The sequence below is a fragment of the Camelus ferus genome, chromosome 3, assembly GCF_009834535.1.
Source record: "Camelus ferus isolate YT-003-E chromosome 3, BCGSAC_Cfer_1.0, whole genome shotgun sequence".
Taxonomy (NCBI): domain Eukaryota; kingdom Metazoa; phylum Chordata; class Mammalia; order Artiodactyla; family Camelidae; genus Camelus; species Camelus ferus.
In genome coordinates, this window is record NC_045698.1 from 96,339,580 (window position 1) to 96,361,860 (window position 22,281).

General features: G+C 32.6%; 1 protein-coding gene across 2 annotated transcripts; it reads right to left on the reverse strand.

Annotated features, from left to right (window-relative positions):
- Positions 1 to 585: 585 nt before the first annotated feature.
- On the reverse strand, positions 586 to 22,150 carry NME5 (NME/NM23 family member 5). 2 transcript variants are annotated; one of them, XM_006180312.3, is made up of 5 exons: positions 21,258 to 22,150; positions 16,739 to 16,944; positions 15,979 to 16,079; positions 10,789 to 10,907; positions 586 to 722 (listed from the first exon to the last, which is right to left on the reverse strand). In XM_006180312.3, the coding sequence occupies exons 1-5, from the start codon at positions 21,384 to 21,386 to the stop codon at positions 639 to 641; spliced, it is 639 nt and encodes a 212-aa protein (XP_006180374.1). In that variant the 5' UTR covers positions 21,387 to 22,150; the 3' UTR covers positions 586 to 638. The 2 variants fall into 2 exon arrangements, with proteins under 2 accessions (XP_006180374.1, XP_032332721.1); XM_032476830.1 differs by having other exon boundaries at positions 661 to 722; positions 10,815 to 10,907.
- Between the last annotated feature and the right edge of the window lie 131 nt (positions 22,151 to 22,281).

The following is a 22,281-nucleotide window of genomic DNA, read 5'->3' on the forward strand; positions in this document are numbered from 1 at the left end:
TCCTATGACTATACCATCTTGGCTGGAAATCATCCACAACTCACTCTTTTTAAAGAAAAAAGTAAAATAAAATGTAAACCTGTGCAAGTCTGTTTTCTAAACTGCATAGCATTTTTTTTGTATAGTTAACATATTACCAAAAGTCTCTTTAGGTAGCCCTGTCCTGGTGGTATTTTCAATAGCTACTAACCTTGCCTGGTACGTTATGGGGGTTGTAAATTGCCACAGAAATCTGAAGTAGATTCTTGTTGATGTACAGCAAAAATCAGTTATACATGGGGATGGCAGTTTTTTCATCTTCATTTGCCTCTCTGATGCATCTTATATGACTTAATTGTTATTCTCTTAAGTGAATGCCACTTTGTAATACCAAAAATAAAAAGTTGCAGTTGTTTTGATGACATTCTAAATGCTTCTAATATAATTTTCTTATTAGAAAAAAAAAATCACACCCTAAGCCTATATTTTACCTTAGATAATGTTACCTATTGTACAAAACAGTTATTTTAAATTTTATTTTTAAGAAATAATTTATTTCACATGTAGTTACTTAAACCCTTAGCAATTATTTTTTTCTTAAGTAGAAGCATGCCTTTTACGTAAAATAGTTCATTATTTGTTCTTCAAGGAACTTTATTTTAATGAGGTTCTTCTGGAATTGGATGATGACAAAGTTTAGGTTTGTTGGGATTATTTTTCAGCAGCCAATCAGCTAGCCAAATCTATGGAAAAAAAGAAAGAAAAACCCTTAAGTTAATAAACATTTAAATATTTTCTACATTATATATCAATTTAAAACTTAAACAGTTTTCAAAATCACTTTAAGAATATTAAGAAAATAACCATTACAAATTGAAACACTAAGTATTACATTATGCAAGCTTGTCAAGTATACATTCAAATTGGAAAAGAAAGTAAAACTATGTCCATTCACAGATGACATGATCCTATATACAGGAATACCTGATTTTATTGCTCTTTGAAGATTACTTTTTTTTTACAAATTGAATATTTGTGGCAACTCTGCATTGAGCAAGTTTATTAGCACCATTTTTCCAGCAGTATTTACTCACTTCATGTCTCCATGTCTTATTTGGTATTTCAAACCTCTTCATTATTATATTTTTATGGTGGTCTATGATCAGTGATCTTTGATGTTACCATTACCAAAAAATTACAACTTGCTAAAGGCTCAGATAAGGGTTAGCATTTTTTAGCAATAAAGTATTTTAAAATTAAAGTATGTGTATTTTTTTGGACACAATGTTATTGCACACTTAATAAACTACAGTATAACATAAACATAACTTATGCACATTGGGAACCAAAACATTCATGTGACTTGCTTTATTGCAATATTTGCTTTATTGTGGTGATCTGAAACCTAACTCACAATATCTCCAAGGTATATCAGTATAGAAGAATCCATAAGAAAGCTACTAGAGCTAATAAATGAATATGGCAAAGTTGTAGGTTACAAGATCAATACACAATTAATGATTCAAAACTGAAATTAAGGAGCCACTTTCATTTATAATAGTCTTGAAAAAATATCTAGGAATAAATTTAACCAACCTGTGTACTGCAAATAATAAAACACTACAGAAAGAAATTTAAAGACCTAAATAAATGGAAAGACATCCCATGTTCATGGATAGAAAGACTGAATATTGCTAAGATGTTAAGATGTCAATACTATTTATTCAAAGTGACCTGTAGATTCAACACAATCCCTATCAAATTTCCAACAGTATTTTTGTAGAAATGGAAAAGTTAATCCTCAAATTCATATGGAACTTCAAGGAGCTTCAGATAGACAAAACAATCATGAAAAAGAAAAAAAAAAGTTGGAGAATTTTCCAATTTTGTTCTTCCCAATGTCAAAATCTTCTATAAAGCTTCAGTAATCAAAACAGTGTGGCATATGCAGAGACATACAGTCCAATGGGCCAAAAATGAGAGCCCAGAAATAAACCTATACATATATGGCCAACTGATTTTTGACAATGATATCAAGTCCATTCAATGGAGGAAATACAGTCTCTTCAACAGATGGTAGTGGAAAACTGGAGTTCTACATGCAGAAGAATGAAGTTGGACCCTAATGTCACACCCTATGTAAAAATTAACTCAAAATGGATCAACAACCTAAATATAAGAGCTAAAACCATTAAAATCTTAAGAGACAACATAGGAGTAAGTCTTCATGGCCTTGAATTTGGCAATGGATTCTTAGATATGACACCAAAAGCATTAGGCAACAAAAGAAAAAAAAGAAAAATTAGATTTTATCAAAATATCAAAATTTTCATACATCTTAAGGATATTAAGAAAGTGAAAGAACAACCTATAGAAAAGGTGCATATATTTGCAAATCATATGCCTGATAAGGGTTTAAAAACTACAACATATAAAGAATTCCTACAACTCAACAATATATACCAATTAAGAACATTCAAAAAAAAAATTTTTTTTGGCTGTGGGGGGGCAATTAGGCTTATTTACTTTTAGAGGAGGTACAGGGGATTGAACCCAGGACCTTGAGCATGCGAAGTGTGGGCTCTACTGCTTGAGTTATATCGTCCCCCAATAAATACCAATAAAAAATGGGCAAAGACGTCATTCAAAAATCCACAAATGACAAATGCTGGAGAGGCTGTGGAGAAAGGGGAACCCTCCTTCACTGCTGGTGGGAATGCAGTTTGGTGCAGCCAGTATGGAAAACAGTGTGGAGATTCCTCAAAAGACTAGGAATAGACTTACCGCATGACCCAGGAATCCCACTCCTGGGCTTGTATCCAGAAGGAACCCTACTTCAGGATGACACCTGCACCCCAATGTTCATAGCAGCACTATTTACAATAGCCAAAACATGGAAACAGCCTAAATGTCCATCAACAAGTGACTGGATAAAGAAGATGTGGTATATTTATACAATGGAATACTACTCAGCCATAAAAACCAACAACATAATGCCATTTGCAGCAACATGGATGCTCCTGGAGAATGTCATTCTAAGTGAAGTAAGCCAGAAAGAAAGAAAAATGCCATATGAGATCGCTCATATGTGGAATCTAAAAAATAAAAACAAAAACAAACAAACAAACAAACAAAAACAAAGCGTAAATACAGGACAGAAATAGACTCATAGACATAGAATACAGACTTGTGGTTGCCAGGGGGGTGGAGGGTGGGAAAGGATAGACTGGGATTTCAAAATTTTAGAATAGATAAACAAGATTATACTGTATAGCACAGGGAAATATACACAAAATGTTATGATAACTCACAGAGAAAAAAATGTGACAGTGTGTATATGTCCATGAATGACTGAAAAATTGTGCTGAACACTGGAATTTGACACAACATTGTAAAATGATTATAAATCAATAAAAAATGTTAAAAAAAATGGGCAAAGAACTTAAATTTGAATAGACATTTCTCCAAAGAAAATATACAAATGGTCAATAAGCACATGAAAAGGATTGTCATTAGGGAGATGCATACCAAAATCACAATGATAGGCCATTTCACATATACTAGGAGGGGTGGTTGGAAGGAAAGAAGGAAGGAAGGAAGGAAGGAAGGAAGGAAGGAAGGAAGGAAGGAAGGAAGGAAGGGGGAGAAAAAGTGTTAGCTGGGACATGGAGAAACTGAAACTCATACATTGCTTGTGGGAATGTAAAATGGTGCAGTCACTGTGAAAAAACAGTTTAGTGGTTCCTCAAAAAGCTAAATTTAGAATTAACATATGATCTAGAAAATCCACTCTTAGGTATATACCTCCAAAGAATTGAAAATGGGTACTCAAACACCAGTGTTCACTGCAACATTATGCACAATAGCCAGAAAGTAGAAACAACCCAAGAATCCATCAACAGACAAATGGATAAATAAAATTTGATAATATACATATAATCCAATTTTATTCAATCAAAAAAGGAATGAAATTCTATGCTACTACCATGAGTGAACTTTGAAAAATTATGAAAAGTGACATAAACCAGACACAAAAGAACAAATATTATTATGATTCCAATATGAAATATCTAGAATAGGCAAATTCATGGAGACAAAAAGTAGATAAGAGGATACTAGGGGCTGGGTGAAGGAGGTAAGGGGAATTATTGCTTAATGGTTACAGTTGCAGTTTAGGGTGATGAAAAAGTTCTGGAAATAGGTAGTGATGATGGCTATACAACATTGTGATTATAATTGATGCCACCGAAATGCACACTTGAAAATGGTTAAAAATGGCAAAGTTTATCTTATTTATATTTACCACAAAATTTTTTTAAAAAAACTGTTAAGTATATACAGAAGAGCTGAAAATAATATTAAAACAATTGTATATTGTGGTACCGCTATTAGAACTTACAGATCCATGTAACAGAATACATGCCCAGAAACTGAATTTAATAAGTAATAAGTGAGACTTCACAAATCAATGTACAAGGACAACTAGTCAGAAAAAAAAATCACTTTAGATCTTCATCTTGTGATATATACAAAAGTAAATTCCAGACACAAAGTTAAATATTAAAAAAAAAAAACTAGAAGAAAAACAAAAGTGAATATTCAGCAAAATTTTCAGTGAAATAGAACTTCCCAGACTTAGATGATAAGTAAAACTCACAATAAGAAAAAAAATCAAAGTTTGACTTATTGAACATCATTTAAAAGGCAAAAATGAAAGTTAAACAAAAAGGAAAATATCTTTGCAGCAAATATGTTCAAAGGTTGATGTAACTAATATAAAAAGAATTCTTAACACCTATCCTTCTCAAACTATTCCAAAAAATTAAAGAGGAAAGAATGCTTCCAAACTCATTCTACCAATCCAGCATCACCCTAATACCAAAACCAGACAAAAACACTATCGATAAAGAAAATTACAGGGCGATATCACTGATGAATCTAGACACAAAAATCCTCAATAAAATACTAGAAAGCTGTATTGAACAATACATTAAAAGGGATGGTTCAATACCTGCAACTCAGTGTGACACAGCACATTAACAAACTGAAGAATAAAAATCATATGATCATCTCAATAGATGAAGAAAATCTTTTGTCAAAATTCAACAGCCATTCACAATAAAAATTCTCAACAAAGCAGATATAGAGGGAACATACTTCAACATAATAAAGGCCATATATGACAAACCCACAGCTAACATCATACAAGAATGTCCACTTTTAGCTCAGCCAGAATTCCAAACATAGAAAGAAAATAAAATTCAATATTCTTTGCATAAGTAGGGAAGATTTTTTTACAAATATAAGCACATCATGTATTAAAAAAAAAATGCCACTTTTATTCAGTATAGTATTAAAATTCCTAGCCACAGCAGTCAAGAAAAAGAAGTAAAGGGAATCCAAAAGAATTAAAACTTTCACTGTTTGAAGATGACATGACACTACATAGAGAAAATCCTAAAAACACCACCATAAAACTATTAGAATGGATAAAGGAATTCAATGAAGGTGCAAAATACAAACACAGGTGCAAATTTAATACAGAAATCTGTTGCGTTTCCATATACTAACAATGTACAAGCAAAAAGAGAAGTTAAGAAACCAATCCCACTTACAATTGCATCAAAAAGAATAAAATACCTATAAATAAATCTAACTAAGGAGATTTAAAAGACTTGGGGTTGGGGGGACAGTATAGCATGGGGGAGGGTATAGCTCAGTGGTAGAGTGTATGCCTAGCATATATGAGGTCCTGGGTTCAATCTTCAGTACCTCCAATAAAAAAATTAAAATAAATAAATAAACCTAATTACCTACCCCCCAGAATAAAACAAAAATAAATAAAAGACCTGTACTCAGAAAACTATAATACGTTGATGAATGAAATTGTAGACACAAACAAATGGAAAGATAACTTTGTTCATGGAATAGAAGAATTAACATTATTAAAATGATCATACTACCCAAGACAAATTAACAGAGTCAATGCAATCCCTATCAAAATACCCATGGCATTTTTCACAGAACTAGAACAAATCCCAAATTTGTATGGAAACACAAAAGACCTTGATTAGCCAAAACAATCTTGAGAAAGAAGAACAGAGCTGGAGGTATCACACTCCCTGATTTCAAAGTATACTACAAAACTACAGTAATCAAAACAGTATGGTACTGGCACAAAAACAGACACATAGATCAATGGAACAGGATAGAAAGTCTAGAAATAAATCCATGCACTTACGCTCAATTAATATACAACAGAGAGGCAAGAATATATAATGGATAAAAAACAGTCTCTTCACTAAGTGGTGCTGGGAAAATTGGACAGCTACAGGCAAAAGAATTAAATTAGAACATTCTCTAACATCATATACAAAAATAAACTTAAAATGGATTAAAGACCTAAATGTAAGACCGGATTACTCTAAAACTCCTAGAGGAAAACATAGGCAGAAAACTCTTTGACATAAATCATGGCACTATTTTTTTTCAAACTAGCTTCTAGAGTAATGGAAATAAAAGCAGAAACAAATAAATGGGATCTAATTAAACTTGAGGAGAAAATATTTGCAAATGCTGCAACCAACAGGGACTAATTCATAAAATATACAAACAGCTCATACAGTTTAATATAAAAAAAAACAAGCAACCCAATAAAAAAAAATGGACAGAAGACCTAAACTGACATTTCTCCAAAGAAGACATCTAGATGGCCAACAGGCACATGAGAAGATACTCAACATTACTAATTATTAGAGAAATGCAAATCAAAACTACAGTGACATATCACCTCACACCAGTCAGAATGTCCATCAGTTAAAAAATCTGCAAATAATAAATGCTGGAGAGGGTGTGGAGAAAAGAGAACCCTCCTACACTGTTGGTGGGAATATAAATTGGTACAGCCACTATGAAGGACAGTATGGAGGTTACTTAAAAAACCAAAAACAGACTTACCATATTACCCAGCAATCCCACTCCTGGACATATATCCAAAGGGAACTCTGATTTGAAAAGATATACGCACCTCAATGTTCATAGCAGTACTATTTACAATAGCCAAGACATGGAAGTAACCTAAATGTCCATCAATAGATGACTAGATAAAGAAATTGTAGTAAATATACATATATATATACACATACACACATACATACATATACACATACAAACACACACATACATATATACATATACATATAATGGAATACTACTCAGCCATCAAAAAGAATAAAATAATGCCATTAGCGGCAACATAGGTAGACCTGGAGATCATCATTCTAAGTGAAGTAAGCTAGAAAGAGAAATACCTTATGATATCACTTATATGTGGAATCTAAAAAAAAAAAAAAAGGACAAAAATGAACTTATTTATAAAACAGAAACAGACTCACAGATGCAGAAAACAAACTTATGATTACTAGGGGTAAAGGAGATGAGAAGGGATAAATTGGGAATTTAAGATTTGCAGATACTAACTACTATATACAAAATAGATAAACAACAAGTTTCTTCTATATAGCACAGGGAACCATAGTCAATATCTTGTAGTAACCTATAACGAAAAAGAATATGAAAAGGAATATATGTATGCATGTGAATGACTGAAACATTATGCCGTATACCAGAAATTGACACACTGTAAACTGACTACTTCAACTAAAAAGGAAAAATTTACAGAAATTAAAAAGCAGGAAAAAAAGATCACACACATACACACACACACACACACACACACACACACACACACACACACACACACACTGGAATATTACTCAGCCGTAAAAAAGAATGAAATAATGACATGTGCAGCAACATAGATGGACCTAGAAATTATCATATTAAGTGAAGTAAGAAAGAGAAAGAAAAACATCATATGATATCACTAATATGTGGAATCTTAAAAAAGATACAAATTTTATTCATAAACCAGAAAGAGACTCATAGACATAGAAAACCAACAACAGTTACCCAATGAGAAAGAGAAGGGGAAGATAAATTAGGAGTTTGGGATTAACAGATACACACTACTATATATAAAATAGATAAACAACAAGGGCCTACTGTATAGCACAGGGATATATTCAATTTCTTATAATAAGCTATAATGGAAAAGAATCTGAAAATAAGTGTGTACGTGTGTGTATAACTGAACTGCTTTGCTGTACACCTGAAACTAACATTGTAAATCAACTACACTTCAATAAAAAATTTTTTAAATAAAATTTAAAAAAATAGCAAAGAAAAAACTAAAATAAAATGTGCAGTTTTGCTTGTGATGCTATTTAACAATTTATAATATATATTAAGTAAATAAGGTAAAAAGTGTCAAACAGTATGTTTAGCAGCTAGCATTCATATGTGTATGTGTTTTTAAGTACCCATAAATACATATGCTTATATATGTATAGATTTTCTCTGAAAAGATATACTACAGGCTGGTAACAGTGATCGAGTCCAAGGAGTACAACTGAGTGACTAAAGAACGGGAATGGAACACAACATTGTAAACTGACTATGAGTCAATTAAAAAAAAAAAACTACTACACTAACAACAACAACAAAAAGAACAGGAATGGAAAGGAGAGTTACTTTTCGCTGTCTTTCCTTTTCTAACTTTTACATTTTTACCATATTAAAACATAACTTATTCAAAAAGTTAAACAGTTAAAAAATAAAGTTCTTTAAGGGACAATTTTTTAAAATTTCATGTTATGAATTATAATTTGAGACTCTGATCTCTTTCCAAATGAAATAATCTCAATGTGTGAAAGCTTTATACTCAAAGATGTTTATTACTACACTAGTGTACAGCATGGATGGACTTGAGGGCATTATGCTGAGTGAAACAAGTCAGACAGAGAAAGATAAATACTGTAAGATATCACTTATGTGTGGAATCTAAAATAATACAACAAATTAGTGAATATGACAACAACAACAAAAAAAAACAGATACAGATGTAGAGGAGAAACTAGTGGTTGCCACCGGGGAGAGGGAAGGGGCAAGATGGCGGTGGAGGATTGAGAGGTACAAACTATCAGGTATAAAATAAGCTACAAGGATGTATTGTACAACATGGGGAATATAGCCAATATATTGTAATAATTATAAATGGAGTATAACCTTTAAAAATTATGAGTCACTATATTGTATACCTGTAACATATAATATTGGCTATTCATCAATTATTCTTCAACTTGAAAAATATGATATTGTAAAATATATATATAAATAAAGTTTAAAATTTTAGAAACGGTGTTTATTAGTACAGTATTTATAATAGCAAACAACTCAAACAGCAAAAGAATGGTAAAGGTAATAAAAGAAATATGTGACTATTAAAATAATCTCTATAAAACATGTATTTAAATACAGCAATATTTATGGGATATGTGTTTATATACAGTCATATAAAAAAATTAAACCTGAGCACAGAAGAAAACAGGACTGGATTAGTTTCATTAGGCTAAAAAACCCCCCCTCAAAACATCAATAGCAGCAATTAATGTTTGAGCACTTATGTGCCAGGCACTTTGACTAAGAATTTTACATGCATCTACATGTTTAATCCCAACAATATCCTTACTAAGTAGGTAGGTACTAATACATCTATATTTTACTGATGAGAATAAACAGACTCAGAGAGAGGTTAGGTGTCTGGAGTCAGAGGTGAATCCAGGCAAGATGACTTGAGAGACCGTGTTTAGGAAATGGAACCAGGGTATTTCTTTTCTTCTTCACATTTTCCAGTTGCTTCAGCTTTTTTACTAGATAAAAATGTATTATTTTCACTATGAAAAAGAGTTATTAAAGAAACAATTGGAGGTGGAAGGGTATATAGCTCAGTGGTAGAATGCATGCTTAAGATGCACAAAGTCCTGGGTACAGTCCTCAGTACCTTCGTTAAAAAAATACAAAAACAAACACAAAAAAAACAAACAAAAGAAACAATCCACCAACATTTTTCTTTTTGTTCAAAGTGATAATGCTAGTAGGAAAGATTTTATCTTTTGTCTTCCAGAGTATTTTGAGAATGGTTACACAGGCTAAAGATACAATTTTGGTAGGGCTGATATTAAAATAACCTTCCCTGATTATTTCTGAGATTCTTCAAATGGGTGGGAATATCTGGAAAGATGGACCCAGACTGACATTTGGCCTAGGATAATTATCCCTCATACTCAATCATTCTTTCACCTGACTGAGCAATGTTGAAGCATCTAGAGATGTGAATAAATTTAAGTTTTCTACTGAAAAAATTTAGACATCATGAGAAACAAAAACATTGAACAAAATTCAATATATATCTAATTTTATTATTTTATCATTTGATTATATAAATTATACACAAAAACAATGCTCAGCAATTGAAGGATGCAATAATTGAAAATGTACTTAGAAAAATGCTTTTTAAGAGTTAAAACACAGCAAGAAAATAAGTATAGTTAACCCTTGAGCAACACAGATTTGAACTGTGGGGGTCCATTTTCAAATGGATTTAATTCAGTAGTAAATACTACAGTACCATACAACTCACAATTGGTTGAACCAGATGCAGAATCACAGATATGGAGGAACCAAGGATATAAGGGCCTATGATTTTTGACTGTACAGAAGGTTGGTGTCCCTAACCCCCATGCTTACTCAAGGGTCAAGTATAATCAAACGTTATATAAGAAAGTATCTAAAATATATATAAAATAGTTTTTAAAAACAACTCTTAATACTTGCACTGTTTCAAAAAATACAGTATTTTACCTGTGAAAACTATCAACATTCTTTAGTACAAATAAAAATATTTCTTACAAAAGGATCTGCTGGTTTTTGCTTACAAAGCTCTGTGAGTCCTTTAAGAAGAGTTGGTGTTACATACAAATTTAAATAGTCCTTAGCAGCTTGTCCAACTGGAATGGGCTCAACAATCACTGCAAATACAAATGTATTCCCATTAGCGCTAACATAATGATGAAATATTACACAGTCACTATAAAGGCCACATTCAAAGAACTTTTAATGGCATGAGAAACACTTAGTTATTTTTTAAAAAAGAAAACAGAACTAGATACATAGCATAATAGTTTGTTCAAAAACATACAAGCACACGTATACAGAGAAATAATAAGACTCATAAGACTGGCAAGAAACATATCAAAATGCTAATAGTGATCAGTATAAGATTCTGATTATGTTTTCAACAATATCCATTTCTGCATTTCCATTTCGTGTTTTTTACAGTAAACAGTATAATGGACAATGTTATGCAAAAGAAAAATATAAAGAACATGTATAATCTGGATTAAAATATTACAGCAATTAATTCCATACAACCTATTTCTATCTGTACAGTATGTATTAATATTCCTGCTCTTATTTTGCAAGCTTTTAAACAAATTATGTAAGATTTAGGGAAATTTTAGTCTTTTCAGCCTTGTCTGAACACTACATAGGTGAACCAGACTTGCAGTACAACAAAGAATATTTCTACTAGAAAAAATGTGTAAGTTTTCATTGGTCTTTTGAGATTAATCCCCATCAATGTACTACTTATGATAAAGATGAGAAAGTGAAGCTAGCAGTCTCATGTGCTCAGAACTAAATCCTTATTGGCCCAAGGAAAAGGAGACTGGGAGGATAGATCTCTGTATGACTACATATGTATGTGTCTAGGCTCAGTCTCAGTGACACAAGGAGAAACAATGGGAGTCATTTGCCATAATGCGAGGAAAAGCTGGAGGAAGTCCCATAGATCTTGGGTAGCAGGTTTCTTTCCTTTTAGTCTGGTTGTAGCACCCTTCATTACACTGATCACTGATCACTGTATAATTTTGCTTTATTTTGATTATATAAATATTTCTGTCATCTGTCTCTTCTACTTTGTAAATTCCATATTAAGACCATTTTTTAAAAGTTCACTGTTCCCAGGTCCTTTGTAGTATTTAAAAAATGAAAATCTATGTCACTCTCATCTTTAAAATGCTTAATTGGTTCCTCATTGCACTTACAAGCAAGACAGAATTCCATACAAAGGGCCAAAGGTCATACCATGTGACCTCGATATACCTCTCCAACGTCATCTTAGTGTGTCTTCTCCTAGATCTTTCAGTTTATAGAATATGCCACATTCTTTCCTAGTGATGACTTTAGCACTTGCTATTCCTTCTGCTAAAATGCTCTTTTCTTTCTCTGGTTAACCACTACTTATACCTTGGATCTCAGCTAAAATGTCAGTTTCTCAGCCAGGGGCTGTCTTACAGTGTCTCATGATACCCTCTAATTGGCTCTTATAGCACTTACCACACAATAACTATGCAACTGTTTTATGCAATTATTTAGATAACTATTGTTTAATGGATATCTTTCAAACACTAGACTATAAACTCCATGACAGCAGAAACATGATTTACTTTTTATAATTTTATTTTTTAAGTTTTATTAAGGTCTAATTCACTTATAAAATTATCCCACTGTAGCACACAACTGACTTTTAACAAATTTATAATTATGTGATCATCACCACAATCCAGTTTCAGAAAACTTCCATCACCCTCAAAATGTTTCCTTGTACTCATTTGCAATTCCCCTACTGCTCCTACTCTAGCTCTTGGCAACCACTGAACTTTCTAAAAATTTGTCTTTCCTAGACATTTCAGATAAATGGATCATATAATATGTGGTCTTCTGTGCCTGGATTATTCTACCTAGCATAATGTTTTGAGGTCCATGCATGTTATAGCAAGTTTGCTCCTTTTAATTGCTGAGTAGTATTCCACTGTATGGCTATATGGCTATACTAAATTTTGTTTAGCCACTGATGAATAGTTGGTTTGTTTCCAGTTTGGGGCTATATTAAATAATGTTGTTATGAATATTCACATGTGTCTTTAAGTAGATTTGTGTTTTCATTTCTCTTGAGTGGGTAGATTCTGCTAGTAGTGGAACTGCTAGCAGAGTTATACATTACATGTATGTTTTAACATTTTAAGAGAGAACCAAACTGTTTTCCAAAGTGGCTGTCCCATTTTACAATAACATATGAGGATTCCAGTATCTCTTATCTTTGCCACTCATCACAATCATTCCAGTGGGTAAGCAGTGGTATCTCATTGTGGTTTCAATTTGCATTTCCCCATTGATTAATTATGCTGAGCACTTTTTCATGTGATTATTAGCCATTCATCTTTTGTGAATTCAAATCTTTTGCTCAGTTTATAATCTGGCTGTTTGTCTACACTGAGTTATAAAAGTTCTTTATATATTCTGGATACAAGTCCTTTATCTGATATATGATTTGCAAATATTTTCTCCCAGTCTGTGGTTTATCTTTCCATACTGTTAATGATGATTTTTAAGAAGAAAAGCTTTGAATTTTTTTTTGAAAAGCTTTCAATTTTGATGTAGCCCAATTTTTCAATATTTTCTTTTAAGATCATGCTTTTGCTGTCATATGTAAGAACTCTTTGTCCAACTCAAGGTCATGAAGATTTTCTCCTGTGTTTTCTTCTAGATATTTTTAGCTCTTATGTTTAGGTCTATGATCCATGTTGAATTAAATTTTGTGTGCAGTGTGAAACAAGGGTTTAAGTTGCTTTTTGTTAGTTTGTTTTTGCATATGGATATACAGTTGTCCTCCACACCACTTCTTGAAGAGACCATGCTTTCCCCATCAAATTGTCTAGGTACTTCTGTCAAAAATCAATTAGCCATAATGTAGGGATTTATTTCCAGAGCCTCAGTTCTGCTTCACTGATCTTTACGTCTATCCTTATGTCAGTACCATTCTGTCTTAAATATCGTGGTTTCATAATAGGTTTTGAAATCAAATTAGTGGAAGTTCTCCAACTTTGTTATTCATTTCAATACTGTTTCGGCTCTTCTAGATCCTTTACAATTCCATATAAATTTTAGAATCAGCTTGATAATTTCTACATAAAAGCACGCATGTACTTTGATGGGGATTACATTAAATTTATTGATCAATTTGGAGAGAATTGCCAACTTGAAAATAATGATTCTTCCGATCCCAGGAACATGGGATGTCTATTTACTTAAATATTCTATAATTTCTCTCAGCAATGTTTTATGCTTTTTAGTGCGTAAGAATTGTACCTCTTTTCTTATATTTATTCCTAAGTATTTTATTACTTTTGATGCTATTGTGAATAAAACTGTTTCCTTAACTTCATTCTTGGATTGTTTGTTTCTACCTTGTCTATTTTGGCTGACCATTTATTATTTTTCTCTAGCAATTAGGGCTGGATAAATAAATGAGAAAATATAAAGTGTTTTCATGTTTCTTACAGATAAATTTTCACTGCACTTTTTACAGGTTTTTCATAACATAATTTATACACTGAATTGTATATTTATTTTTATAGACTTTTAAAATATGATCACCTTGAGAGAACAGGGGCATCTTCTTATTTATCTTTGTATTTCTGGCACAAACTAGGTAATTCAATAAATTTGTTGAATGAGTAGAATATAGCAAAGCTTTGAATTAGCCATCCCAATTAAAAGGGAAAGGGAAGAGCACTAGTTTTTTTAAGGATTAGGAACATGTCTTTAAATATCTTTATAACTTGCTTTTGTGACCCATCATATACAGTTTTGCACATAGTTTCTGACTGACTGCCACGCAAGAGGGAGCTCACATCACAAACTGAGAACTTACTCCAAAGAACTTCACATTCCAACAGTAAAAGAACTGCAGTGTGGTAGGTAATTAATCATTTATATTTATCCTACAGCTGCTGCTTAACAAATATCTAACTATATCTAGAGGATTAATTAATAGGTAAGATCATAGGCAACTAAAATAACAGTTTAGGGATAGAACTTTATGAGTAAGAAGAGCTTCCAAATATATGTTCTATGTAAGATAAATGAGTTTTTAATTCTATTTTAGTTAAAAGCTAAGGAGGAAAAATCTAATTCACTAGTAGTACTAAATCTAAAGATCTACCACATTAAAAAGACATCTCATGTTTGAGATTTGCCTTAAAATAACATGAAAGCAGGAGAAGTAGGAGTAAGGGTTATAGACGAAATAAGAGAGTAACCAAAATTGTTGAAGGTAGGTGATGAGTTATTAGGGGTTTATTTCTCTATTCTGTCTACTTGTGTGTAAATTTTTCACAATAAACGGCTCCAAAGAAAAAGATATCTTAATGGAATGGATATGACAGAAATTAGATCAGTAAGAATAAAATATGTAGTAAGCAAATCCTTTTGTATACAAATATCTATAAAACAGTTTTTGTTTGTTTGTTCAAAAATCAGAAATTTTAAATCTCCAAGACAATTTTCAGTTTTCTGTGAATAAATCTTCAGCAAAGACTACTGAGGAACAGATCTAAATTATTTAAGAGAAAAATAACATGCTAAAAATTCAAAATGGTCCAGTGCTTTGAATTTTTTTCTTTATAATGAAAATCACCAATTTCTTTCTGCTCTAAAAATATTACTGAAAACAAACTAAAAACTTCAAGCTGTTCCTCATTATGCACACTTCTAAAAGGTTTAAAACTTCCATAACAGGATGGTAACAAAAAAAGGGCCTAAGAACTATTAATTTCATAACTGCATGAGTACTTGTTAGACAAAGGTAAACTGTTAAGAGAAAATGGCAACCAATCATTATTTCCAAAGAAGATTCTTTTTTCATGTGTAACAAAATCTGACTGATGCATTTAGGGATAACTAAAAGGAATTACAACACAGAAAAAGAAAAACCCTAGCTATGTCTAGTCCAAGAGAAAAGAAAGAAAAAAGTAAACTCTTCTCAAAAGATTCCCTAAAGGGCACAATTTAGTTCTGAGAAAAATGTTGAGCTTTCTATTCTTGGTTTCAAGCTGTTAAGTAACTACAACTTCAAAACATGACAATATACTGGAGAAAAACCCTTTTATCTTCATTCCCAGCTACATCTCCAAAATAAAATTTAAAAAAAAAAACAGTAAGGAGATGCAGTTGACTAATTACTCATCTATAACTCACCTGCAGGAAACATGAATCGAATTTCTCTTTCTGCTGCAGCAAAATCGTTACTCCCATGAAGTGCATTCCTTAGTTCATCTGTGCCATAAATTGCCCTTAGACTAAAGACAAATTAGAGATGATGAGCATCCTACTGACATTCTTTCCTTACTATTTACACATGCATTCTACTTAGGAATTTTACAGAAGCACTGCCACTTCTCATATTTTTTAATCTCACAGGTTTTAATCTATTTTGAAATTAAGCATAACTCTAGATGAGGGTCAAATATACTTAAATCTGCAGGAGGAATACACTGTGGATGAAAAAGAGGTGTTGTTTTGTGAGAAGTTAAAAAGCAATGCATTTTCAAAAGTGCAAGAACTCAATGGCTTCTGGTTTCCCGACATTAATGATAATGGTGAAAATCTGAATTTCTGGTCCTATTTACCAATATTCTGTAAAATACCATACCAATTTTTCCATGACAAATCCCACATCAGTAGCAGGTTAATTCAAGGATGAGAGAAAAATAAGACTCACCAACCATAAATCAAAATTTTCTGAGAACTTTTGAGGTGTTTGATATTAAAATAGACATTAAAGTAGTTAAAATATAAAGTGGATCTCCTCCACCCAGCCCCTTCCAAGCCCCCCCAAATCAGATAATTTAGGAAAACTTTCAAATGAAAGGAAATTTCTATTACAATGAGATCCTCCTCCGCCCCCCACCCCACCATTTTCATAGATGTATTCCATTTTTTCCCATAGGAAAGTTACCTGTCTGGATGTGTCTCCTTAGCTACTAAGCTATTACTTGGTCCCAAAAGTTCTTTCCAGTAAGAGATGGCTTTATGTCTAGCTAATATCATGGCAACAAGTGGTCCAGAACTCATGTAAGCTGTTAAATTGGGGAAAAACATTTTCCCATACTGTTCCACATAAAAGTTACTACAGTGCTCAGGGCTGAGATGAAGTTTTCTTCTCTATAAGAGAAAGTCAACAAAGACATTTAAAATGACAGTTCAAGAATACCTCATTAAGTTATTAATAATTTGAAATCAGCACCGATTTGATTACAAATTTGAGATTTATTTTTGTCTTAGGAGCAAAGGGCAAGACAAGATTAAATTAAATGTAGGCTGTAAATAAGAATTATTTAACCTACTTAAGTAAAACTATGCTGGTTTGGCAGCCTCCTTCAACAAATGGTTTGTTAATGGCAAATTAAGTATATCCGCTTATTAAAGTAAAAACACTCCAGTTATCAATATTTTGTTATTATATACTTATATACATTATGGTAATAAAGTTGGACTTTAGAATATTCCAAATTCATCTTTCCCTACTTGTGATATTTTCCTATTCATTGTGAAATTTTCCTGCATTATTTTAGAGAGCTGCTCTCATGGAACTTAAAAATAGTACGTAGTATAATGATGCAGTAAACAAGTTTTTCACTTGGACATGAAAGTTGTATATTCTTTATTCTGGTTCTGCCATAAATATGTTGATTCACTATGATCTTAAGAATAATTAGTTGGCATTAAGTTTCTTAATTTGAAAGAATATGAAATGTTTGGGACAAATTAATGTTATTTTCTTCACAAATGAAAGACTATATAAATGAATAATTAAATTAAAAATATCATAGTCAGTCATTCTTCCAATCAGAAAGCATCATGCTTTCCCTAAAAGCAACTATTTGAGTGCATTTTAAAAATCATTCCATTATTATTGTTTTTTAATTCCACTAAAAGTGGATCATGAGGGAAAGGGCTCAAAATATAATAGAGGGATTCAAAGTAGACATCAAGTAAGACTTCTGGCTGGAGTAAGGATGATGAGACATGGAGATAAGTTTCTAGGTGTAAGATAAAAATCCCCAAGATTAAGGGAGCTATCCATCTTTCTAAAGAGGGTTAGATTTTACTGAGAGTACAATGCAAACTATACCAAGTGATCTACCTCTTAAAGCCCCTCCCAAAACTATCATGTGTCCTCAGATTTCAGAAATGATCAAATTGCTTGCTTTGCAGCAAGGGATCTAAATTGCCCAGAGCAAGAAACTTGGAAAGATGCTTACTTAAGTGGGTCAGTACCGTTATGAACAGGCTCTGCTGGACAAACATAAAATTCTCACCAATCAAGAACCAGTTACTATCAAAAAAGGTGCTGACATCTGTTCTCACATTAAAATTCATATAGTCAAGAAATAGAAGAAATTTGAGAAGTTATAATAGAACATGATTTAGTATAATCCTTGATTCTATTATTTAAAATTTATGCATGCCAGTATTTGTGATTCTAATGCATATTGGTTTGAGGTTTTTTTGTTGCTAGGTTAAAAAATAAAAATCTCATCTGTTGCACTGTAAGCCCTCATCTGCCACATACCCCTTAACAAGCAGGGGTAGTTATCTTCTGCAGGTATGCTAGCTAATGTAGCATAATTTTAAAAACAAAGGGCTCATCTTAAACTAAAGTTGATACTGAATTAATGATTGCATTAATTGCTTTAAAATTAGCTCAGATAAATTTTTTGGAATTTAGATTAATATTTTCACAAAGAGAAGGAGTGATTTTAAACAATATCAGAAAAGGAACCAAACCATTTGTTTGTAACACGGGAAAGACTGCCACCTACTGAAAGAATACATCATTTTTCAGGCGGTTTTCCCCTAAATGGAACAAGAAAGCCTCAAGGTTAGTGAACTCCCAACTACAATAGAGCTTATTTTAAAAGCATACAATACAAAGGACAAATACGATTCACTTATACGAGATATATGGAATAGTCAAAGTTACGGAGACAGAAAATAGAATAGTGGTTACCAAGAGCTGGAGAGAGGGAAAAACAGGGAGTTAGTGCTTAATGGGTACAGAGTTTCAGTTTGAGATAATGAAAAAGTTCTAGAGATGGATAGTGGTGATGGCTGCACAACAGTATGAACGTACTTAATGCTGCTGAACTACACACTTAAAAATGGTTAAAATGGTAAATTTTATGTTGTGTATATTTTATCACAATTAAACCAAGGCATTTTTTGGTTTGGAATTTGTTGCTAACTAGGGAAAGTAATAATATTAGCACTCAGTATAAGTATTTGATATATTTAATTATATTTAATTTATAATCATTAGCTGCCTAATTATTAACTTTCACTAATCCTTTTAAAAATATGAACTTTTTTAAAAAATGGGATAACTATCTTATTTGTTTACTTTATTTAATTGTTTGGTACTATACTTACAGGGTTAAAAAGTTCAAAGCAATATAAAAAGGTATACACTGAAAAATCTTTTTCATTCCTGTCCCAACCTACCGTTTTTCCTTGCCTTCAATATGTAATTATTTTTTAATGTTTATCTCCAGTGCTTCATTTTGCAAATACTGGCAAACATGAATATGTATTATTTTTCTCTATCACAAAAAGTTGCCACACATCATTCTGCATCTTGCTCTTTTCCATAACAGCACACAGAGAGGTTACCCACTGTTCTTTTTATAATTAGTTGCATAGTATTCAATTTGGTGGATTCGCCAGTGTTACTTTAACCAGTCTTCTAATGCTGGGTTGTTTTCAATCTTTTGCTTGTAAATAAACAATGCTGCAAAAAATAACCTGTATATATGTCACTTCATATTAATACATGGGTTATAGTAGGGATTCCCAGAAGCAGTATGGCTGGGTCAAATGGTAAAAGCATCTGTAATATTGATATCTGCCAGATTCCCATCCATGGGGGTTGTCATTTACTTTTATATTCTTACCAGATGGTACCTTAGTGTCATTTAAAATTTCTTTTTTCCTGCTTAGAGATGGAGAATCTTTTCCTATGTTTAAGAAGCATTTGTTTTTCTTCTGTGACCATCCACATGTACTGCCCATTTTCAACTGAATTTTTATCCTTTTCTAGGAGCTTTCTATATCTTCGGGAGATTAGACTTTGTGATATGAATTGCAAACCTTTTTTCCAAGTGTGTCATTTGTGTTTTGACTTTGCTTATTAGGCCATGCAGAAGTTTTTTTATGTTTATAATTTTATCAATCTTTTCTTTTATGGTACCTAGTCTTTAAGTCACAGTAAAAAGGCTATCCCATTCCAAGAATAAAAAGAAATTCAGCCTTCTTTTCTTCTAGAATCTGTATGGTTTAGTTTTTTAATATTTAAATCTCAGATCCATTTGGAATTTATGCCGGTATATATAGTATAATACTTGAATCCAACTTTTATAAAAAATGGCTACACACTTTTCCTAACATGTATTAAAAAGTTCATCTTTACCTGAGCCTTTTAATTATATTAAATATTTCCTTAAACTTTTTTGCATTACTATTCCCTTACACTTTCTAGTACCATCTCTACCCTCAGTCTCTACCTATCCTTCCTAAGTTTATCTGAAATCCCATGTCTTTCCTGAAGATTGAAACTTTCTTTTTTTATTTTTTAAGATAGTGACTAAATAGGCGATGACACTGTATAAATATAAGGGAACAAAAAACTGTAATTTCAAATAAGGATGGTACTAAAAAATAAGATTAAAAATACTCTATTCTATTTGATAATCTTTAACAATACTCTTTTTACATTCATTTTCAAAACTACTAACTGCAGAACAAGTATAAGGCTTAAAACATCAAACGTTCATAAGCAGCTGGAAAAAAATTACCAGCAGTCTAAAAATCCATTAATAGAAGACAAGGTAAATAAATTGTGGTTCACCTGCAAAGGGGAGTATTACACAGAAATTAAGAAGAATGAGATAGATTCAGATGTAGTGATTTGGAATGTTACTGGAGAGACTTTGTAAAGGGGATCAAGGGAGGAGGATTATCCTACTTTATGTGGGGTGGGGGGAATGTTTGTAAATGCATAGAAAAATCCTGGAACAACAGAAAGTGTTAAGTGGCTGCCTCTGTCTGGAGACTGGGACTTGAACTGGGAGAGGAGAGATGGAAGAAAAAGAAATTTCATTTCTCATGTTATATCCTTTTGAAGTGTAAAAAAATCCTTTAAAAATCATCACATATAACTTTTATATTTGGAATACACCTAAATTTAATGCTAAATACTAAGGCTCTAAATGGGCTAACATATTTACATAAGTATTCTAAAAAGGTAAAGCAAAAAGCAATCTAAAATAACAGTTTAGGGATATAACCCTATGAGTAAGAAGAGATTCCAAATATATATTCTACTTAAGATAAAGTGAGTTTTAATTCCTATTTTAGGCGGAGGAAAAGCCTTAATTCATTAGAGAGAAAAAAACATAATCATCCTTCCCAGAAGTTACCTGAACAATGGTGAATCCAGATCTGAGAATAATGTCTTGTATCTCCTCCTCTTTGTCAGCAATATCTGGTTTGATAATGGCCAGAGTTTTTTCTACATAGATCTGAGGTGGGAGCATTGATAGCTCCATTCTGGCTTTTCAGAGGACAATTTAAGAGATTCTTGACAGGTATCAACTGCAATGACATGCATCCCCCACCTCAAATTTAATGTAATTGTGACTGAACAGCATTATCAGGAGCTTGACTTTATCAATATATAAAGTTGAAAACTGTCATATCTTTTCCTACAGTGTCTCAATTTTAACACGATTTCTACTCTGCGTCTAAGTTGTGCGGGGTGTTTTCCTAAACGTTTTCATTAAGGTGGGAGAGGCCAAGGGAAATTCAAAAGCCCACGACCCTGTGGGCACAGGAGAGCAGGCTGGCAACTCTGCATCACTCAAGCGGCAGCAGGTGAGGGGCCCGCCCCTCCAGGGACAACTACGCATAAGGTCAGGCCCGACTGGAAAGCAGAATCCCTAGGTCCCCTGAGCCTCTGCAGGCTGCACCTCAGATTGCTTCAGAGCCCGACCCTCATCTGAGCACTTACCTTAGCCCTGGCTCCTCTAGTGTCACCACAGCTTGTTGCTAGGAGACCTGAAACTCAGCTTAGGAACGGTGGCTGCAGAGGGCCAATCCTAGCAGAGCGCTTCACAGCCTGCAGCCAGTTTTTTTTTGTTTTTGTTGTTTTATTTAAGACCAAGAAAGGGAACCAGCCACAGACATTTTTATTCCCCTTGCGTATATTAAAGCAGTAGACGTTTTCTAACATCTTACTCATAATTTATCTTATTTCATCCTCTTAGCCATTCTAAGGACACTTCAATTGTCTCTACTTTATAAACGATGAGACAAATCATAGATACTCTCCCCTTATCCTATCCCAGCCCCTTTCCGACAGTGTATGTAAGAAAACCCATGTCAAATACTTTCCTTATTTCACCAGATAATGCTATCCCCTCTATTCCTAGCTTCTGTAATTAA